Source organism: Copadichromis virginalis, linkage group LG11 (genome assembly GCF_057382275.1).
Source record: "Copadichromis virginalis isolate Kocher_CV1m ecotype Utaka linkage group LG11, C_Virginalis_male_GT1.1, whole genome shotgun sequence".
Classification (NCBI taxonomy): domain Eukaryota; kingdom Metazoa; phylum Chordata; class Actinopteri; order Cichliformes; family Cichlidae; genus Copadichromis; species Copadichromis virginalis.
Genome location: NC_140628.1, coordinates 36,842,786 through 36,866,728, shown reverse-complemented (window position 1 = coordinate 36,866,728; position 23,943 = coordinate 36,842,786). Strand labels below are relative to the sequence as shown.

Here is a 23,943-nt window from a genome sequence, read left to right as displayed (position 1 = left end):
AATAATTGCCCCGCCAAGTTTGGGGAAGTGACCTATGGATTTTTCAGGCCACTGCCTCATTTATGGTGGCATTATAAGTAGTGTTATAAATCAGCGGTGTTAGCTTAAACCGTGTGCATTTGTGTGTGTCTGTGTGCATGTGTGAGTTGGAAAACTTGCAGAACAGTACCATCTCCTGGCCTGAAGATGAGATTTTACTCTAACCAGCAGCAGATGCACTCTCTCTGTTTATCACACTAATACACATTTTAAAAAGCCCAGTTAATCAGTGTTAACTAACTGAGGAACCAGAGAATAAACACAGTCAAGCTTTGTCTTGTACACAATTCAGTTTAGCCCTGTTTAAACAGCAAACATTTCATTTTCACTGTAGATCTCGGGAGTGGTGAAAAACAGAACAAATTGTTAAGTACCAGCTAAAAACAGAGAGGCATTTATTAAAGCATTTAAAGCTCTACATATATCAAAGTTACGTTGTTACTGTGCAGTTGATGTAATAAACAACAGTGCAGACAACTGCTATTCAGGGAAAAGTCAACCCTGAGCTACTTTAAACAACCATCTGACAAATCTAGGATATTAAAATCCAATTAGAATATATTTTCTATTGTAAAACACAGAAACGACGTCTTCAGACCATCTGTGCTGCCTAAAAAGTGTCACACAGGCTGAACCTCATGTTTCCAATAAATTTTTTTCATGTCAGAGACAGGTAGAAGGGGATGCATTTGATTCAATGTAGCTGCTTCTTTTAACAAATACTGTGAAAATACCAAAACCAACAATGGTGGTTGGTTTTGAGAGTAAAAGGTAGCTTATAAAACTCTGTAGGGTTATAATTTCACAAATTACTGATCAAAAATGCTGTAATGTGTGTGTTCACCTGTTCTCCTTGATATAATTCCTTAATCATCCTTAATTTCATCTGCATTTCATGGAAAATTATTTCTGCAGCACTGGCTTCATCATAATTTCCATGAAGCATTTCATTTTGGCTGGCTGTTTATAGGCGGTTCAAGAAAATTTAAGAACTAAATAAATAATTACTTAGATGACCAAAGAAGTGATGTATACTTTTTAATTTCAAAATAACTACCATCCCACTGTGTTTTTTAATCTTCTGAGGTTTGTGGTTGCCGTGTAACTGTGTCTAATGACAGCCAGAAACAGACGGCTTCCCCCAGAAACAACAGCTGCCCCTGAAAATGAACCCCAACAGCGAGCCTGAGGCGACACTGATTCAGTCCAGGGAAACTCGAGTGTGTGGGACAGTCTGGACACAGTCCTCTCTGTCTGACCTTCTTTAAAGTAGATATTATTAAAAAGTATTGGCCCTTAAATAGCACAAAAACTTATGACAGGTCATTGTGAGAATACCCATCAAGATAGTGTTTGATAGAATCTGAATCTAGGTCTACTAATCTATCCAGTCTATGTCTTTGGTTATGATTGCTTTTAGATAAATGGCTCGAAGTCAGTTATGCTTTGCTACAATAGATTACATATTATATATACACCTGCTTTAAATTCAAGCCAGGCATTCTGCAAAACCATTTTCTAATGGGACCGCAACAGTACCGGACATTCGGTAAGTTTTGTAATCACTATTTTCATATCTTTTAATGTTTCAGACATCATTTTTCATAATAATTTTTAAGTAAAAACATTTCAGTCTTTTGTAAAGGACTTGAAATATCCTATTTGACATTCAGGTCCTTCCCTTATGGGGCGATCGTGGCTCAAGAGTTAGGAGTTCGCCTTGTAATCGGAAGGTTGCCGGTTCGAGCCCCGGCTCGGACAGTCTCGGTCGTTGTGTCCTTGGGCAAGACACTTCACCTGTTGCCTACTGGTGGTGGTCAGAGGGCCCGGTGGCGCCAGTGTCCGACAGCCTCGCCTCTGTCAGTGCGCCCCAGGGCAGCTGTGGCTACAATGTAGCTGCCATCACCAGTGTGTGAATGACTGAATGTAGTGTAAAGCCATACAAATACAGGCCATTTTCCCTTAGAATTTAGTTGAAGCACCTTTTGCAGCACTGACACTTTAAAGTCTTCTTGGAAATGATCCTACAAGCTTGGCACACCTTTCTTTTGGAAGACTTTCCCATTTTTCTTGGCAGAATCACGTAAGCTCCATCAGGTTGAATTGGGAGTGTAAGTGCACAGCCGTTTTCAGGTTTCTGCAAAGATGCTGTTTGAGGTGCAGTTGTGGTCTCCGGTTTGGCCACTCAACGACTTTCAAATAGGTTTCTCAAAACCACTTCTGTGTTTTCTTGGTGATATGCTTCATCTTCTGGAAAAGTTAACCTTTGCCCAAAAATTAGATCCAAAACATTCTGAAACAGATTTTCACTCAGGGTTGCTCTCTAGGTTTCTATATCTTTCCCTTTAACATAACTCTCAGTCTCTGTAACAGTAAAGGGAAATATCCCCACAACATGTTGCTGCCACTACATGTTTGACTTTCCTCCACATGCACTTTGGGAACACATACTATATTTGCCTTTTTTTCAGCCCCAATGGTTTTGTTTCTAGTGGCTTGAGAGTCATTCAGTTGGCTTTTGGCAAACCTGCACTTCCATTGGCTTTTATGACTTCCAACAGGCCAGCTCACAGTAAAGGCCCACATGACAGAGTGCAAGTTCTCCGGTCTCCACCAGGGTGTACTGCATCATCTATACCTATTCATTCACAGTTGTTCTTTGTTTCCATTATTGAATTTGACTGTACACTGAGACTTAGACTGTCGTTGACTCAAAACTTTTTCCGTTTGAGAATTATAGCGGGTTTCAGTGTTGTAGAAATGTACTTGTATCACTCCACAGATCAGTAAACATTCTAGTCTCATAGGTCCAACAATTATTCTGACATACAGCATAGTACCTCAGTTACAAACGTTTGTCCCTTACCCAATTACATCTCCTGAATTAGGTAAGCACATTTGGACCATAATTTGTAGAAGCATCCCAAGGAGCTTATTGAAGTTTTAAACTTTATTAACATTTCTATATGGATTTCCAACATGCTAGGAGCCCCTGTGCACTAATGACAGCCTGAAAAAAACAGGTTCGGACACCCTGGGTTTCATAAGCAAACCCAAGACAGTGGGTCTAACCTGTTGGTTCTGATTATGTTAAGTTCATTTAATAATCATGTAGAAGGCTCATATCACCGATGTGGTTGTAAGTGCAGTTAAAGTTTCTCAGCAAGTGTTACTCAATCTAAATGCTCTGTTGGTGACACCATTTTTGTTTGCTTGTTGTTGTGTTTTTCTTGGTTGTTGTTCAATGTGCTCATGTCACTGGGCTTATTTTTGATCAGTTCCGTGGAATATTTTTCTCACTTGACCCATAAGAACAGAAACCTGTACTGTAGCGAGAGGGCTGCATTTTACACTACCAGAGACTGAGTGGTGATGTGGGAAGAGGTACAGCATTCCCTCCATGACCACTAAATTTTTCATTTTGATGAGTGGAATTTAAATCTTGCCAGGATCTAAGTCTGAAACAACAAAATATGTCATGTCTATTTACATGATGTTATGAGATATTTGTCATGTTTGGTGTATTATCTTATTTCGTTTCACTTGTCTATGTAATAAAAGTTGTTTGAGCACTATTTGTACCAAGTGACGATACAATGTGATCAACGAGTGTGACTTCAATCAAAAAACGGAAATATCCGTCTTTTAGAGTGGTATCTGGTGAAAAATACTTGATAGGGATTGAGTAGCATCCTAATTTTCTTCTGGTTTCCCACCTGTGGCAAAAAGTCCATGAGAATAAGTGTATCTTTGGGGTGTGGAGTACAATACCTCTTCCTGGTCCAACATGTAGAGCTGATTTCCGGTGCTCACGCGAAGACGGGGGTTCCAACGGTCCTGAGGTGGACGATCGTGTGATGGGCGGTCGTAGATGGGGCGTTCGTGCGAGGGACGGCTGTAGGATGGGCGATCGAAGGTAGGACGATCAAAGGATGGGCGGTCGAAGGACGGGCGGTCAAAGGATGGGGGGTCGAAGGACGGGCGGTCGAAGGAAGGGTGGTCAAAGGACGGGCGATCGAAGGAAGGGCGGTCGTGAGAAGGACGGCTGTAGGAGGGACGGTTGTAGGTAGGACGTTCGTGAGCGGGACGGTCGTAGGAGGGAGCGTGGAAGGAGTGGGCGTGGGAGCGATGATGGTGATAATGATAGGAGGGGGGGACGGCACACCTTGCATCTAAAAAAGGAGAGAAGGAGGGCAGAGGGGGTGGTAGAGAGGAGGGAAAAGAGGGTCAGTTAGGATCACTGGAAGGAGGGCTGTGGTGCTGTGTCACGTCTACCTTCATAAAATCAATGTCAGATGTCGTAAACGTATTTTGATCTGCTATAAAGATGGAAACAGACACAAGTTCCAGGCAACGAGAGAAGAAAGAACATTTGATTTGGCATTTCTTTTCAAAAGCACAAAAAGAAGAGATCAACAAAATAATACAAACATTTAACCAACCTAAAGAATACATCAAGTGTGCTTCCAAATGCGCTTATTATACACCACTTATACACCACGCTCCCACAACATTAGAATTACTGACAGGTAATGTGCATAAAACAGTTCTAACCTCATTATTGCCGTGAACCGTCCAGCTGGGAAAACTCAAGTCCTGGCATTTGTGTGTATGTTATTTCAACCTCCCACACAACAGTTTTTGCAACAGCATCCCCCACCGGCAGTGCCCTCTCAGCAGGACAATGCACCCCACCACTCTACAAAAACTGTTCAGGAACAACAACAACAGCCCAAGCCATTGACCCGGCTTCCAAACTGCTTAGATGCCAATGTGATCCAGAATCCACCCGAAGCACCAGGGAGGTCCCACACTGCAAGCCACTGGACCAAAAGGCTCAACTGCCAACTTCGTGCTGGCAGACACCACAGGACACGCCTAGAGGCCCTGGAGTCATGTCCAGACAGTTCAGAGTTGTTTTAGCAACACAAAGGGGATCAACACAATATTTGGCAGCTGGTTTAATGCTGTTGCTTTCCAGTCAAGCTACAGTTATGAAGCATTTAAAATCTATGAAACGCCTTGAGGCGACTTATGTTGTGATTTGGCGCTATATAAATAAAATTGAATTGAATTGAATTGAAAATGGCTTATTCAGTTTAGCCTAACATTACCCAACATGAAAATCACAACTTGCCATTTTTTATTTGTTTTTTTTTGTTTTGTTTTATTTACTATTGTGACTTTTTTCTATGCAGATAACAATGAGCTAGATCACAGCACATTATATATATTATTGTTCAATTTTTTGCCTCTGGAAAATTGCCATGCTAGTTGTTCCTTGGCAATTCCACACTTGACACATGTGTGTGTGAATGGGTGAATGACTGAATGTAGTGTGAAGCGCTTTGGGGTCCTTAGGGACTAGAAAAAGCGCTATACAAATGCAGGCCATTTACCATTTACCATTTGACGAACCAAAAAAGTTTAAATCTCAAAATGCCACACTACGGCTTTGCAAACAAATTTGTCAAAACCTCTGGTTTTTTTTTTTATATTTTCATAAGGGAACACGCACACGGACCTAAAAACTAGCAGGGGATTGTAAAAATAACTGAAAACTCACATAATGGTTAGTGCAGTTGTTGAGATACCTCATACTAGCTCACTTTTCCCCTGTAATAACATATTCCAGAGAGAAAAAAAAGTCCTTTTTTTAAAACACTAATCCCATTCACACATATGCAGCAAAACAAAAACAAGAGTCTCTTCTTATATCTAAAACTTTACTGAAATAAATGCTAAGCGGCACTATGACGACCAAAGACGTATTTGGAAACACTCCAGAGTGAAATGTGAAATAAAACAGACAAATTCTTCCCCATTTTATTTTTAGAAAGAAGGCACCACACAGTGAACCTCTATCTCCGTTACTTTTACAGCTTAAAATGATAATTGTCTAATTGAACAAGTCCTAGATCCAGCTCACCACCATAATCTAATCATCTGTTCTTTGGCCTGCAGCTATCCCGTCCACCAAAATTAGCAGAAATCTGTTCTAAGGTTCCTCAGATATCCTGCTGACAGACAGCCGGCAAACCAACGTATAATCTCCTCGACAGGGGAACGAATTATCTTCAGTGCTTTCCCTGATTCCAGGGATCATTTAAGAAAATATGGAAAAAGAATGAAAGTGATATCTTAGGGCCCGGCGCTTGAGATAATTAAAGAAATTGATCACAGAGTACTGGAGACATTAATATGGATACTTTCCAGGTAGCTGTGTGACTTTGTCTTAAGTGAAAAATGTGTGGCTAAGCTCTGTGGGTAAATGAGGCAGTTTGTCTTTTCTTTCTTCTCTGTGGTCTCGGGTTTCTGGCCTTATTACACAATCTTAGGCTGTATTTAAAGTCATAAATTACATTAAGCATTTTTAGGAAGATTTTGTATATGAGGATATTACTGTATGAGGAAAAGCAGAATGAGAACAGAATAATAATGTCTGGGCTTTGAGAAGTGATGTGTACATCACTTTTCTTTGGCTACAACTCTTCAATGCACCCATCTGTGTGACCATCATTCCTCTGCATCTCAGTGACCTGCCGTGGACCCGTGGATCAGCTGTTCTAATACTGACCTCACATTTCCTCTGCCTGCTCTCAAAACTCCTTATTTAGTGTGTCGCTTTAAGGTTTCAACATTTTTTTTTTTTTTTATTCAGTGAGGCAGCATCTCTCACATGCTTCAGATTACGCCACTGAGCATTTTATGGTTTAAAAGCAAACGTCTGGGGGCAGTTCTCTCACTTTATCCTGCTTCATGCGGGAATTCAAAGACTCACTCTTCTTTTAGAAATCGTCTGGTCAAACACACACAATACATTGTCTTCAAAGAGAAAACAAAACAAACTGCCAACAGGCTGGATTTTTTGTACTTGTTTAATGTTTTTCTAAATAAAAAAATAGCACCGTCTCCCTGTAAGGCTAATGACCATTCCACAAGGAGCAAGATTACATCTCGTGGTTCAGAACAGGAGATTTTTTTAAATCGATTTATTCTGAAACCAATTGATGGTTTGTTTTTTAAGTTGGAAGAATACACAGATTTTTGAACTAAATCCACAGGTAAACGATTTCTCAGAAAGATTCCTGCAGTTTGTGAGTCAGCCAGAATAACATTTCCCCAGCGGTTCACACCTCCTGCTACAAGGAAAAGTCAAGTTCACACCTACAACATCTGCAGGCTGTAGTACGAGGCCAGAACACAGACACATTTTCACACAGTCACATGTACTCACAGACCCGGGGGAGAAAACACTGTTTATTTGAAACAGATACTCAAGAGCAGCGGGCTGCTGACATTCATCCGACCTGCTGCATGAAGTTAACATACAAGCATTTGATGTAGGAAATCGGTTGTGGAGGTGACCGACTGAAGCGTTGCACACTCTCCTCATGAGAGCAAAAAAAAAAAAAGTCTTGCCTGTGGCCCAAAATGCAACACCACGCAGCATGTCATAACTGATTACAGTATCGTCATTTCACATATTCTCCCTCAAATCCTGGTTACCAGACACTGACGGCTACAGCGTTTCCACATCCCCAGCCGAAGCGGAAATCGTAGCGAAATAACAACTCGGTTGATTTTTCAGGTTCCTGTTTGAATTATGAATTGGGGTGCTAAAATATTGATGAACTCCAAAACAAGCAAAGCTAATTAACATGGACGAATGCAGGAGTGATGAGGGGTGAATCGCAGAGTGTGGCTTCATGTGCTCCATCACTTTTCATCCCATGACAGGGAGAAGTTTTCAGTCATGCTTTAGGGCAACTTTAATCGCTCGACAGTTATCACATAAATTATTTTCTAATGTGGGGTGATCACTGTAAACACGGTTAATATTTTGTCTAGTCCTACAAAGTTTCTAATATAACCACACACAAAAATTCCAGTCTGGAAACAAGAAAACCTTTTACTATGTATCTCTTGGGTGAATAAAACCTCAAGATATGTATATGAGGGTCACTACAGCTACTGCTGAGCCTTTCTTGCTGCATAATTTTTTTAAATGCAGGTAGTATGAGGAGTAAAGAGAAATGAAAAGAGGGATGGAGCAGAGAGAATGTGGAGTGCAGGCTGACAAATTCATAATTCATTAGGGCGACTTATGGCAGCAAGCTTTTTTAAAATCATGTAGAACCAGGACTTTACAGCTGCTTCTAAAGATCACTTGAATCATTTGTTTGAGGTGGGCTTTCTTTCTATTTCATTGTGTTTTACTTTGTATTTATGGGCGTCTTCACATTTCAAACCCTCCACTTCCTGTCCTTGTGTGTTTGGTTTTCCACCTGTTTGATTGCTCGTCTTCTCTAATGTCTTGCACCTGTGCTTAATTATCCCCCTTTTATGCATTTAATCTGTGGATTTAATCATCCACTGCATGGTGTTTGCTACATAGTGGACTCACATGGAATTAAGCATAGATAGCTGCTGATATACTACACAATGCATCATTATTACATAATTATAATTATGCACTAGATATTGTTAAATATTCCTAACATTGCGAACAAGAGCAGAAAAACACATTTGAGGCAATGGGTGCCTCAGTAGTGCTATTTTTGGATAAGTACAGGTTGTAATTGGCAAATATCTCCACAACATTGAAAGGAAAATGTATATCTGAGCACACATAACTTTAACGACAACAATTTCTATGAACTTCATCCACCTAAAAGCAGTATAATTCGGCTTAATTCATATTTAATACAAATATTAAAAGCATATCTGACAGCTCCTTTCCCCCTTCTAAAAACAAACAGAAAAGGCACAAAGGTCTCACTTGTGCACGGCTTCTGTACATTACTTTTCTGTGTTTCCTGAGATGTGCAATGACATTGAAGCACTATATAGTAAATTACATTTACAGTTGAGATTTTTGAAGAGCACTGCAAAATGGATGACAGACTACATGGTGCACTATATAGTGAATGAGTGGGTAATTCAAACACGGCAGGATATTTCTAATCCACCCTACACTGTTTCCCTACACTTTAACTGTGGTTGTGTGTTGCTGTTGGAGATCTGTCACATGAAGTGCTATTCTAAGCCAACTAGCCTTAAGTGCAAGCGGGTTATAAAACCCTCCAATACCGAGTTTGCACTGATGCAGGCTTACTGTGCTAACCACACTCATGAAGGTGCAACTGTTTTGTGTCCATTATGAATGAAACTCCATGCACTCCAGTCCCCTGTCAGAATTTCAGGACTGCCTCAGTAATAAATCACTTGAAAAAAATATTTGTTGGCCTTTAGTACTGTTGTTATTTATTTATTTTTGTCTTTATAGAAGCTAATATTACAGAACGGATGTAGAGGCCAGTGTGAGTTCCCTTGTTCCTGAGCCATTATTTGGGAAATTAGGTTCAAGAATTATCTACATAAATTTGTATTTATTAGCTAAATCTGATTTTAAAACTAAAACTAAAACTAAAACTAATAATAATAATAATAATAATAATAATACAAGTTAAAGCACTAAAATAAAAATACCATATACCTGACATAAATCCCTTTCTCTTTGTTTTTTTGTGTTTGGTGGAGAAACTTTAAACCATTTCGGGAGGATGTCAATGTTGCATGCGGAAACTAAATAAATCAATGTCATTACCACCAAAAGCATTTTCAGTAAAACCTAACAGCATTTATTTGAAATTATAATAAATGTTACAGAGCAAATAAGACAAATGATGCCAAACGGTCCACTGGTTCAAAGAAGGGGAGTTTGAAAAGGTTTGGTGACCTCTGTTGACTTTGTGGAGATCTGGATTGAACAAAATAATTGTGGTGAAATAGCAAATAACAAATTTTAATAAGCACAAAAAACAAATGAACATGAAATCAAAGAGAGCCATGATATTTACATGAAAAAACCTGTTGGAGGAAGGAAATGCTTATTAATTCCTACCTGTACTTAACATATAAAATACACATTTATATACACGCTACTATTTATTTATAGCATCCCTATAGACCCTAGCAATATATACATCTTTATACATTAATCTATATTTAACTATATATATTTAACAATTATATATAACAGTTTTCTACAGTTTGTTTCAGTAAAAATTTTCTTGTATAAAAAATTAAACCATAAAAAGATTTTTATGCTCAATATATTATATCATTAACTTTGTTTTAATAGATGATACGTTATCAGTGAACTATTTCATGTAATCAGCAGACATCAAGTTTACACACAAGCTGTAAGCTCATGCATTGCAGGTGAGAATTTGCAGAACTGGTAGAACATCAGGCTTCTCTGATTCATTGTTATAATGCAGTAATTTACTCTCTCTGTGTCAATCCATCCATCTGTTTCCCAGACGGCTGTTGGTGCTGAAGCCTATCCCAGTTGTGACAGGGCGAGAGGCTGACCCCCTGCACAGGTCACCAGTCACAGGGCTAACACAGAGAGACATGAAACCATTCACTTTGACACCTAGGGCCAGTTTATTAACCCAATAAGTATTTGGAAGAAAGCCTGCGCACCCAGGAAAAACCCGAGCAGGCACACAGAGAACATGCAAACTCCATGCAGAAGGGCCCCAGATGGCCAGTGAATCCAAACTCAGGATGCTCTTGGTGTGATGTGTCAGTGCTAACTACCACACCATCATGACACCTCTGAATTTACAGTTTTAATTAAAAAAAAAAAGTTGAAAAAATTAAAATCTCACATTAGAGACTTCATTTTATTTAAAGTTCTCTTATTCATGAAGCCCACAGCTGTTCATTTCACCAGTGCTTCAGTTGTAGAGTGCTGACTGAATCAATATGGGAATGTTTTTCCACAAGAAAAAAAATGTAACAAAAATAAATAAATAATTACGAGCATTACAGCCTAAACACATCAGCAATTCGAATCCTAATCTGTTTTTAGGATAATTATTCGGGGGTCTTTTACCCGCCAAATAATTTAGTGACTTCTTTATCTCTATAAAGCCTGAACCATAAAATTATTGCCAGAAAAATGTACTTTTATGAAACTGGAGTATTTATTAAACCTTCTTGCAAATTAAAAAAAAAGATTTGCATTAAATATCAGTCTGCACTTATGAGTTTTAATTTGTCATCATTTTTTCTACAACTGGCATTTATGTCCAATTTACTGCTCACAGTTTATCTTAAAATCTATGTTGAAGAAATCTTTCTTCTCTTCCTTCGCTGCAAACGTCAAAGTCCAACAGAAGCAAAATGGCAGAATTTTATCTGATCGTTAAACTAAACGAAAAACATGCGATACATATGAAGTTTTTTGCACAAACAGTGCAAAAAACTGACACGTTCAGGTTCAAGGTTTCGTACTCAAAGTTGGACTGGGTTGTTTGCACATTTTATCTTCAAAGGCAACAGGAAAAGTAGTGTTATAGCTTGCAGCAAACAAATGTTTATAAGTTTCAGCATGTTAGTTCCTCCCATATATTTTATTATTAAAAGAGGAACCATATATCACCGTTACTCCACTCTTCTGCCACTGCAGATGTTTGTGTCAACTTGAAGCCAAACTTTTAAAGAGAAACATGACAGATGTTGAGTAAGAGCAACACGAATCACTGTTCATTAGCACAAAGCTTCAGAGAAATACAGCACATGCTCTATACCTGCCTACAAAAAGTACCCAACCCCTTCAATCCAAACTTTGGAACCGTGCAGAGCAAAGTCAAGATGCTGAGATATTCACTGGGGTATAGCAGCGTGAGTCATCCAGAGCCCAATATGCGCTACTCTACTGTAGGCCTACCTCTCCACCCCCGAGGCTGTCTATTAAGGGCCTGTGAAGCACAGTGGACAGAATTTCAATGAGCACACCCATTCTTCTGGCTGTCCGTTTGTACGTACAGGGTGCAGAGGCACGGCTCTAGGTTGCATGAATATACAGTAACGATTTGGCACAAGCGAAAACGCTGAGATGCCTGTTTTCTCCACTCATCTCTCTACCTCACTCTGTCTTTCATTCACTCTCTGCGGTCTGCTCTCCGCGCTGCCTTTGTTCCCTCTCTGAGGGCTATTTTCCTTTTTCTGCCTTCCTTAGCAGTTTACAAAGAAGAGTGCCATGCACCAATCGGATGACTGGTCAGCCTTAGTCAACGTTGTCATTACTGGAACCCAACAGACCTAATGTTGATTTATACACATCGCTGAGCTCCAAAACAGTGCTAAAAATAAAGCTTGCAATATCTCTGGGCCGCCCGGGGCAAATAATGTACTCCTGCAAGCATGGGGAACCAAAGCATCTTACTTTCCAGGCAAGACGGTACCACATAGTGCACATGCCATTACTGTGACCTCAGCTGCACCAGTATCACGTATTACTGCATTTGAGTGGATCGCGACCAGATAGACCAAGTGAATACAGATGTGCTTGTTTCAAGAATGAATGCATGAATGCTCGTCAGAGTCAGAGTGGTGCATGTGTGCAGCAGAGTAGGCTACTGTCAGCGCTGAGTCAAAGGAGCTGTCAAGTGTCAGCAGCGGGGGTCGCAGAGGCCCAGAAGTACGAAGCTTCTCGCTGAACAAGCACATTGGTCGTGCCCTGAACTTCTTCTGTACACTGCGAAGAAGAAACTCCAGCTCATTAGACTTACGTTAGTTTTGGCCGTGATAGTGAATTGGCATGATAAATAAAAAATAATCTACGTTGGGAGATCAACTTTTTGCTTCATTAAAAGTTAATCAGTATCATTTTCCCTCTAAATATATCTGTGGGTGGTTGATGGGTTTGTTGATCAATACTAATTACTCAATGATTACCTGACAGGGTGGTGAGACCTCTAGCTTTCAAACTCCATATCCCGCTTGTGCAATTTAAAGCACTTACAATCTTATCACACAACCACTCTGCAAATAGCTCAGAGATGAGGTACTGTGTACGGTGTTACAAGCAATCAACCAGCGACCAATTTCTCAGTTATGAAAATGACAGCAATGGTACTATTGCTGTCATTTTGCATCATTCCAATCTCTGATTCAGAGATTTATGTAGGATTACACTTTAATTAGTCTTCTCTATTGAGAAAATGTGACTATGTTCACCAATTACAGGCTGCCCTCACTCACTGCAGAGTAGAAGAAAAGTTTATGTCTATCTGCTACAAAGTGTTATTATTTATTGTTTTAAGGCTTAATAGTGATATTTAGTATACACTGGACCAGAACAGGGCCCAACAGTTTGCAACACTGCCTCACAGGTTCTGTGTGGAGTTTGCATGTTCTCTTTCTGCCTACGTAGGTTTTCTCCATGTGCTCCAGCTTCCTCCCACACTCCAAAGGCATGCATGTTTGGTTAACTGGTGATTCTAAATTGGCTGTAGGTGTGAATGTGGGTGCGAATGGTTTCATGTCTCTTTGTGTTAGCCCTGTGTTAGACTCTCATCCTATGGCAGCTGAGATGGGCTCCAGCCCCCTACAACCCTGCCTGGATGGATGGATGGATAAAATGAACTATGCAGGATCTATTTGATGCTGAAACACCAGTTTCTACAGTTTTTTAAATTAAATATTCACAATGTTCCCATTGTCTTAGCCAGTTTGGAACTTGAGAAATAAAAACAACACATTAGAACACACTTGTGGTGGGACTTGCATTTTATACATCTACCTACACAGTCAATTCAGAAGTGTTGCGATATTTTGTTTTATGTTATAGCCAGTGTTGTTTATTAGGATTCTCCCACCTTTCAAAAGAAGCATCTTTTTTCTTTTCCTTCTTTTTGAAAAGTAATTTGGGAGTATGTCAGAAACGGATTCCTGGCAACCCTGAAACGAAACCTGCGGTAGAGTTTTTGTGTCACCAAAGGTGGTGATTGTTTCACACATACCTCCAAATACCACCGAAGACAAAAATCATCTTTTTATAACAGCTGAACCAGCAAATCACTGGCTTTTGTAGTTGTGCTGATGCATGCACACACAGTAGAGGTTCATAGCTTTAGTTGCATTGTGGCACACACATCTTTTTGAAAGATAAGTAATACTTGTTGTTTTTCTTGGTTAACTATAACTTTAACCCAGGGTTTGTTCAAGAGTCGGTCATGTTGACACTATAGATTGAGCCATCAATAAAGCTATTGAACCCTTTATTTTTAAATAACAGATTAGACTGCTGTCCAAGCATATTCTTTATGTCATTGTGATCACTGAAACTACAGATATGAATCTCTCCCTGATGGCTTGGTCTTCTTAGCACCTCAGTAACTGCCTTGAGCTGATCCCAAGATGGCTGCAGAGTGGTGAGATCTACTTCTGGAAAGACTTTGGTATTGTACAGACTGTCCCCAGCAGCAGAAGATTGCTTATTCCATCCATAAATTGCCTTTTAACTGATGAGTGAATGTTGAAACAGAATGGCACTGCTGTTTTCCATTTTGAAATAGCAGAGGATACTTCTTCACATCTTTTTCAAGTGCACAGCAGGATGCAAGAAAAAAGGAGACTGAGTTGCACTCACTTAATAGTCAGTCTGACCATACAGACTGCATGACTGTAGCAATGATGTAGCTGGTAGTAATTCATCTTATTCTTCAAATCAAAATGGGATTGTTGTTTAATAGGCATGACTTATGGTAAACTTGATTAAGTATATCTTGACTCAGCCTTTATCATGTTCACTCCACTAATTCCTAAACAATTTATATTTATCAAGCAGTGTCCATGCATTTGTTAATTATGAGGCAAAGCGTAATACATGTTTTATCAAAAAATGGCTAATGGTACCATCTTTTTTCCCCTAAAAATGGTAAATCACTTAACTTGAGAGCAGTTCCTCAGTTGATTCTGCGGGCTTTGCAGTTTTTCAGTATAGATACACCTTGAACTTTGTCTCTTATCATTCTTAAATCAATGACCCAAAATTGACAACATGTAAAAGATGTGCACCTAAAAACTCACTAGTAAAACTTTGCAAACTTTACACAAAGTCGCACACGGCTGTGACTATTTCTATCGGGCTGGTAGCACACTATGACAGACAACAGCAGAATCTCTTTAATGATATTGACAAAGAAAGCATTTTTAATGTGGCTTATAACACAGTCAAAATCCACTTAAAAAGGTCAATGTTGGAGCTTATACTGATTGAGTGAACAAGATCTGTCCACTTTTAGTTGCCTGTGGTTTTACCTGCACATACGGCTCTCGTTACTTTTGTTTCCTGAATTACAGAGCAGCTGCTTATATTAAAAATGTTCTCATAAACTAACAATGAACTCTCTAATTAGAAGTGTTGGATCCAGACCTTTACTTACATGAGGGGTAGCACAGAAGCCGATACAGTTATTAAAATTAAAAGGGATGGTAGTGACACTGTTAAAATGTGTCCAGAAAACCCCCCAACCCAGAACAGTTCTGTAAGATAAATAGTCGCTGCACAATGTAAGTTTAGTTGTATGAGCGTGTGCAGAGGCTCCCAACTGGCTTCACAATTGTTTGTGGCCAGGTGGGTGGTCAGATTTCAGTCTGTGGTGGCTCCTTGGCTCCAGTCCTACTTCTTAAGACCAAACACCTGACATACAAATTTAGCAACCAGCTGGGGAAGAAAGTAAGCCAAAAACAAAAAAAAATGTGGTAAGCAAAAAAAGATTGTTCCAGGAGTTAGTGGCAGAGCAATTATTAAACTTAAAGCATACTCACAGGCTACAGCTTAGGAAAAAAAAGTTCACTCTTTTCACTGAACCCACCTCTCCAGCTTGAGCACCACTTTTCTGAGATCTACACCCTATTAATGACTACCAGACAGCTTAAAGATTGGGATTGTAAAATACTCATTTAGTTCACTGTAGCAATAATGAACACAAGGTGGACTTTTACACTCAGCAGCTGTCAATCCAATGAAAGGAAAAGTCCCACATGTGGGAAGTGTCTGTGCCCATGTGAGCGCAGACCAGGTGCAATACGTATATTTAACTGCTCTTCCAATACAGGTGAACAGTGATGTCTGAATCTAACCAGAAGCTTTGATCCCTACAACAATCAATCTACTTCAGCCTTGAAGAGATATCTGATGAGAAGCAGGACGGATAAAAGTGTGTGTTTGTGTGTATATGTACGTGGATGTGTGTGGGTGTGGATGTGTGTGTGAGAGAGAGGCAAAGAGGGAAAGAGTAGGAGAAGCGGAGGGAGAGTATTCTCACCTATTAGATCATTCACCCAGCCCTCGCACGGCACGTCCCAGGTTCCCCATTGCTCACCCAAAGCGTCCACACGGCGTCACTGTTGCTGCGCTGCTAGCGCCTTGAATCCGCCCCCAACTCCACCACACAGGAAACAAGGTTACTGCCCAAGAGATGTCACTTCCGAAACACCCACTCCCGCTCGCTTGCTCGCACTCGCTCCCTCACGCCCCCAGCCTATTGCCATGACAACCGAGAAAAGAATAGAATATAAGTGAGTGTTAAAGAGACAGGGGGATCAGAGAGACAGGGGAAAAGAGAGATGGAAAGAGAGAGACAGAGAGCGGAGGACAGAGAGACAAAGAAGAAAAATGGGCAATAGTGAAAGAGAGGAGAGAATGGAGTGTGTGTGTGTGTGTGTGTGTGTGTGTGTGTGTGTGTGTGTGTGTGTGTGGTGGGGGGGCGGTGGGGGTGAATGAGTGGGCGGAGAAAGGATGGATGACAGAGGAGAGAGGATGAGAAATTTAGAGAAAGAGGAGGCATGTGATGGGATGTGGTCAGGGGTAAGGGAAGAGGAGAGAGGTGTAGATGCAGTGGATGCAGTGAAGAAGAAGAAGAAGAGAGAGAAATGAAGTGATCAGATACAGAGAGAGGGAAAGAAGGAAGGAAAGGAGGAAGGAAGGAGGACACTTTTTTGGGAATAGGGAGCCCACATCTTGTTCCCATAGCAACACAGCCATCCATGAAATACTGACTTGTACCTCCCTCTCACTCTCTTACTCTCTCTGTTTCTGTCTCTCCATCCCTCCCCCTCTCCTTTTCTCCTTCCATCTCTAACTATATATATACACACACACCGTGAGCGTAAGTTGGCACTGAGTACGTATGCAGTAATCCAAGCTCTGCAACATTGTCAAACACATCAAAATGTACCAAATTTACCATCAATGTATCGCACCAAAAGAATTAAGCTGTGCTTTTGCACGCATACAAGCTATATTTTGGCCATTCATGTTCTTTATTACTGTACTAGCAGCCCATATGTACATTAACAGAGTTACTGGTGGCTGTGATCACTCCTCCCCTCCAGGCTGGCTGTGAAGGAATCCTTCCTAATGCATCTACACAGTAAAGGCTTGCTGTATGCTAGAATGAACCCATGTCATTGAAACATAGCTAAAGGCAAGAGTGTGTACGCTCTCTCCAAATGATCACACATGAATGAGGGCTAAAAAGCCTGCTGTCCAACGCGTTATTGAGTTGGGTCAGGTGACTGAACAGATGTAGCACTTGGTCAATAGGGTAAAAAAGCTGCAGTTTCTGCAGTGACCAGTTGAGGCTCCCCCCCAAACATCAGCTTTAAAGCATACTCACAGCCTGGTACTAAAACAGTTTTTGCCTCTGTAGCTAACGGTAAGACAGCTACTTATGACAGCCATCATCAAGTCATATATTTTGTGTTTGTTCAACATTTGTGCTGACAGAAGCAGCTGTAGCTGATAGATGCTTTCCAGTTCTCACATCTATATCCACCTTCCAGTCACTGAACTGGACCACCATGTTTGCAGTCATATTACTTTTGGAGTATTTTGTAATGCAGTTACTTCATATAAATACAGTATAGTTTGCTATGTGTTATAAATGGTCTAAGAAATTTGTGCTTTAATTTTGTGATTGAAATTCTAATATTTTCCTTCCCATGTAAATAAATGCTAAATAGACTGGTTCTCATATGGCAATTTTCTACTGTATGTGAATAGTTTTATACAAAACTTCTCATTCATTCATACACGCACTTTTTTTTAGCGCTTTCCACATAACATTGATGCACAAATTCAAACACTGATGAACGCATCGGGAGCAACTTGTGGTCAAAGTATGTTGCCCAAGGATACTTTGGCATGCAGACTGGAGCAGCCTGGGATTTAATCACATATGAATCAACCTACTGATTATTAGATTACCTGCTCTACCTCCTGAGCCACAGCACCCCCTATATATGATCAAGTCTCCTAAAATTCAGACTTCAAAGTTGCAGGGTTAACAAGCCAATGAGTGACATGCATCTTATTTATATGTAATATATGGCTGGTACTAGCTGGCAGTGAATTGTAAACAGACACTGACAGAGATTCTCATCATGTGTAAGTAGTGAATGCCATGCCAAAGAGACTTGACCTATTGTACAGTCAGTGTTAAGGATAAGAAAGCACCAGCATGGAAGTCTACAAATTCCTGAGCTGGAAAGCTATCATGTCTATTCTAAGTAAGGCAAGCACTTACTGTTGGTTTGTCTCCTAATGCACATTACAGGCACTTTTAAACATGTTATCCGTGTTAACCCATTTGTTCATATAAAGGCTGTAGTACATTTCACATCTAATTACTTACTTTAGGTCAGTTATCTTTTTTTAGTTTAACACACTCACGGAAAAAATCCCCAGAACAAGATTTTATATTCTTCTTCATAACAAGCCAGTGTCTGCATTGACCAGACTTACCAAGCTTTACCCTGTCTTACCCATATGTAGCTTATAATAAAGCTTGTAGCAGTACAAACATTCAGACACCCTGTTCAGTGTTCAGAACTGCCAGATTCTGTGACAAATCCCATTTATTACATTGGGTTGGTTTGTTTTTTTTCTTTTAATTTTAGTTCTTTTGCACAAATTGCTACTTTGTATTTCGGAGAAAACCCCTTTTCATCTAAAGACTGATCTCCTTCTTTTGTAGGTTAACACACAATGCAGTTATCTTACAGTTAGCTTCTATTTGAAGCACAGAGTGCACTGCTCCATAAGAAATAAGGAAAGCATCTACTGTTCCGTCCCGGCTTCTGTTCAGGAGTGCATTCTAAAGTTCAAAGCTTATATGGTGTGTCTGCCATCCCTGGTAGCCAAACTAAGTGGGTAAATTTCAAAAGTGCTTCCTCTGCTATAAAAGAGTACTTGTTGTATTATGGCTTTCCATGGACTGTTGTTGCAGGTAAGCCCTAGATGCAGGGGCACACAATAGTACAAGAAGCAGAACTTCCAAAGAATAAGAAAGAGGCAATTCTGTACTAAGAGCAACATAAATTCAATAGATATACACTTGATTCAGATGATAAAGAGCGATCAACTCGTATTTTATCATGTATTAAACTAAAACGATATTATGGACTTTGTTATAAATAGTTTAAAATAATTTTAAGTAAGAAAAATTTAAAAATAGAAAAGCAAGAAAAATGTAATTAGTATTTGAGAGGCTTGGGGAAAAATACTGGTAAGATCACACATTGTATTGTTTTCTTTTTCAATACGTTAATTCTATACTGGCACAATATATCAATACTTGCATCACAACATCCAGATGTTCTAAATTGATTCCCTGGCAGTTTGACTTAACACGTATCTCCCTATGACTGCAGATAGTGGTGCTTATGAAATGAATGAGGTTAAAATGACAGAAGTTAACTAACTTCTAATGAAAAAGAAACATGTGTGGGAGGGGTTTGGGGCAAATGACCAAGTTAATTAAATAATTATTAAGTATTACATATCAAGGTATTGTTAAATTTCACTATCATTTTTATCTAAAGGCAACATTTGGAAGTTGTGATTCAAACCACTGTGCAGTGTTCAGATCACCTCACATTTTGCTCACTTTATTGCAATTTTAGTTTTAAATGCACATGATTGTTTTTTTCCCTGTTATCCTAAAGACAAAAACTTATAAAGCAAAGTAAAAACATTGTTTCTGATTTTTTTTTTTTCAAAATTAATTATAAAAATTATAAACTGAGATTTCCTTTTTCTAAAAGTATTCAGACAGATGTGGTCAGAATGAATTGAATGGATTAGATATAGTTTTGAATGACACACATTTATAGGACTTACAATTCCCACAGCAGTCCAGGAGAAAAACCAATCCACACAGTCCAGACTGCCACCATAAAACTGTGGCATATAAAAACCATTTCTAAAGCTCGGAGTGTTCCCAGGAGAACAATGATAATTGTTTTCAATAATTTTGAGAAAAATGATGTTTGAACCCAGTGGGACGGTTCCTTTTTTGGTCACTTAGACAAACTGAGTAAGAAGGGTAAGAAGATAAGGAAGAGATCAAGACTCCAAGGGTCATAACAGAGATCCAGAACTCCATATGTCAGCAGGTCTTATCAATCAGGCCACTCTAAATAAAAATACAATACAACTTAACTTTGACTGCAACCAAAGGATACTGAGAGCAGGAAAAAGATCAGGTGATCTTATCATTTAACATAAAATTACAACACAAGTGTGAAAAAGTAAAGTGAGTGAGTGTACACAAAGCATATAAGAACTTTTTAAATGGAACCAATCCTTTTATTAAGGGCAGTAGGACTGTGGTCAACAAGTGCAACTATTCAACACCTGAACGTGCTTCAACAACGTGGCTTGCGGCGAATCCTGAGAATTTCCTACCGGGACCGAATAACAAATGAGGAGGTCCTACGAAGAGCAGGCACCCGCCCATTAGCCGATGTTGTTGCAGAAAGACGCTTTCGCTTTGCGGGACATATTTTACGCCTACCCCCTCATCGCCCAGCTAAGATTGCCATGACATGGCGTCCACGAACTGGCAAGCGAAAGCAACGCCGACCAAAGACCACATGGCGTCGAACATTTATGGACGACCTGAGAACTGTCGACATTGCCTGGGACGAAGCTGAAGCAGTCGCTGCTGACCGACATCGATGGAGATCACTAGCTGCCCGATGCGCCGCTCGGCGTAGGAGGAACTAAGTAAGTAAGGACTGTGGTGATATACACCAGTTGACCTCGAGATAAAAACCCAAATGCAATATGTCTGAAGGGGGAGGGAGGGATCGATGTGGCCATCATCTCACCATGAATCTAAATGAAGTCCAACTTTCTGCACTACCTCCTGGCAGCCTCTTCTCAAAAGCCCCCTCCCCTTTCCCACCATCTCTCCTGTCCTCCTTCTGCCCATCTGTTTATCAGCCCCCCCATCCTTTCGCACTCTGGTTCCCTCTCCGGCTTCTTTCTCCTGGATGTGTCTCTTTTTCACCTCCTGTAAACATTTGATCTACCTCTTTCTCTTTCCCTTTTGTATTCTACACTGTCACTTTTCCATCCTTTTATCTTCAACATTTCTCTATGTGGGATTAACAAAAACACTACATCTGTCCTAGAATCACAATTTTACCACTCACCCCTCGCTCCCATTCCTCCATCTCCCCTCGCACTTTTAGTTTTATTTCTAGATGTCTGTGATGTTTCCTCTGTTTGTTTGTTTTTAAGATGAAAATTTAATTTCTCTGCCAAATCCATACTCTTGGAAAAGTAACCCCAACTGGCACAGACAAAAGCACAGCCATGTAGGCACACATGTAGGGATTAACAGATTGCTAATAATAACCGCACAATAAACAATAAGTACAAAAAGCTCCATCTGTTCAACTTTTGTGCTTGACATCGGCACCATTTTCATCTCTGAAGACAACTGTGGCTTAGATGTAGAGCAAATGGCCTCAACATGTCCTTGTCATTCGTTTGCCCCGACTTGCATAAATCTGAATGCGATTCATTAAAATGTTTGCTTTCATTGCTGAAACTGATGCATATAAACTTCTCTTTTACATCTGAATGTGGTGTGGACTTCCCCCAAGATTCTGAATGGGCCGGGCACGGACTCGGCTTGCAAGTAAATACAAATGAATGACGGGAACAGCTTGAGGCCATTCAGGCTTTGGCCAATAGCAAACTTGGAATTGCTTGTTATAGCTGTACAGTAGCCTTCTCTCACAATCTCCCTCTCTGCTGCTCTTCTGCTCTCAGTCTCCCACTCGCTTACACTCACTCCCACAACTCTCTTTGCCTCTCTCTTTTTCGCCCGCGCTCTCGTCCTCATTCTCTGTTCACATCCCGCCTTTACTTACCTAATGTCTTTAACGCTCTCATTGTGGCTATGTTTCTATCAAAATGTCAAGTCTTTTCTTGTAAATTTTCAAAATGTCACAGACATAAAAGGTGATTTCTGTGTATTGTATCTGTTAGGTACATATGCTGAAGCACATCTTCAGATCTCTCACAGATTTCTGTCAAAAATGTTCACATCCAAGGAGGAAACATAGAACATGAAAATGTATAGGGCATATTTTCATTAAAACAGAATAATCATCTCATTCATGGCAGTAGCGTGAGATATTTATGGTGAGAAGAATAAAGCCGTTGTTATGAATTTGAACGCCTACATTAAACAACACATTGTGGGATCTTCATGCAAAGTGTATGTTGTAATCGAGTCATCACTCATATCATTCTATCATCTCCACTTTTCATATGAAAAAGTTTTTTTTAAAAGGGGTTTAAGTAGATGTAAAATCTTTGAAGAACTTATTTTTAATGCAAAAAAAATGGCGTGCAATTCACTTAAACTCTTCATTCTCTCTCCAGCAAACTCTTGTCCCATTCACACCAGGTGACTTTGCTCCTTCACCCCCTCGCTCTCATGTATAACTCCCCGGTCCACCATAGTTTTTTGTTTGTTTCAATTTCTCCTGCATTTTGCACTAAGTACAGAAAAAAATTCTCTGGATTACTCAGTAAAACCATTTTCACTCAGGGTGTGTGAATAATAATAATAAAATAAAATAAAAAAACACTGGAGTCAAATGAGACAGTGGACATCCATCTCTGCTGCAGCTTCAGTCAGAGGTGTAGTCATTCCTCTCCACCCGGCTGTGAAGGTGATATTCAGTGTGCTGAGAAGAGAAAATAAAAATGAACGGTGGAAAATTGAACTCTGAGTGTAACTTACAGGAATATATCAAGTATTACCGCAAAAATTAATTTTGTATTCTTGTGAACCCTTTTAATGTTCATGGGCACCTACGAAAACAATCCTGCCATCGACTGTTTAAGCTGATTTAGCAGTGACGCTGGTGCAGACATGAGGCTGATGTGATAACCAAAGTTCGGCTGCAGCGTCTCACACAACAAATTATGCATTTTTATTGCTATTTCTCAAAGGCCACAACAATATAATTAAGCATAATTTATCTAAGAATCCAGACAGCAGTACTCCCAAAATGTTTGATGCACACTTCTTGATTATGTGATAATTTCCTTCTCAATCTAATCCCAGGGTCCACTGGTGCCAAATGCTGGGAATTTTCATCAAAAGTCAGCCTCTGCTACATGAAAGAAAAAAACTTTAACACTAGATTTACAGCATATTGCGTTTATATGTATGTGGTTTAACTACACTCTACTCTCCCCCAAACCTCATTAAAGCTGCACAACACACAACAGTTATACTATATTCTTACCTTGAAATCCCACTATTATGGTAATAATAGTGGGATTTCAAACATTATTTTAAATCCTGGCCAGTCAACTCACTTTCAAGCTTTCTGCGGATTATTTCTTTGCAACAAATGACAGTTTGACTGATAGAAGTCCCTCAAGCAAGATAAAATCATTTCTGTTATGCTGACATCTGCAGATACTTTATGGCATCTGCAGAACTGCTGGTGTCATGGAGAGCTTTATAGATGTCCCTGTCCTCTAGTTTAAATTGCTGCTGGGTTTTTTTTGGCTTAGGCGAATATCATTGAGCAATTTCCCACCACCGGGCTTGCCTTGAACAACAACAACATGGTAAAGTATATCAATATGTTATCTCATCCCATGGCAATTCACTGTATGGTGTCAAATATTCTAAACTGCTCCAGAGTGCTGTGGATCAATATATCTAATATATCTTCAATGTCATGGCTTTGAGTCAATTGCCATTGCCCGACAGT

At 39.8% G+C, this 23,943-nt stretch overlaps 1 protein-coding gene across 9 annotated transcripts in view; it reads right to left on the bottom strand.

Moving 5' to 3' along the window:
• The window catches only part of syngap1b (synaptic Ras GTPase activating protein 1b), a 189,081-nt gene that overhangs the window by 134,314 nt on the left and 30,824 nt on the right, over positions 1–23,943 (bottom strand). For all 9 annotated transcript variants that reach the window (XM_085472265.1, XM_085472269.1, XM_085472264.1 and 6 more), the window contains exon 2: positions 3,811–4,211. In XM_085472265.1, the coding sequence (XP_085328391.1) occupies positions 3,811–4,211 (401 nt within the window). The remainder of the gene's footprint in view (positions 1–3,810; positions 4,212–23,943) is intronic.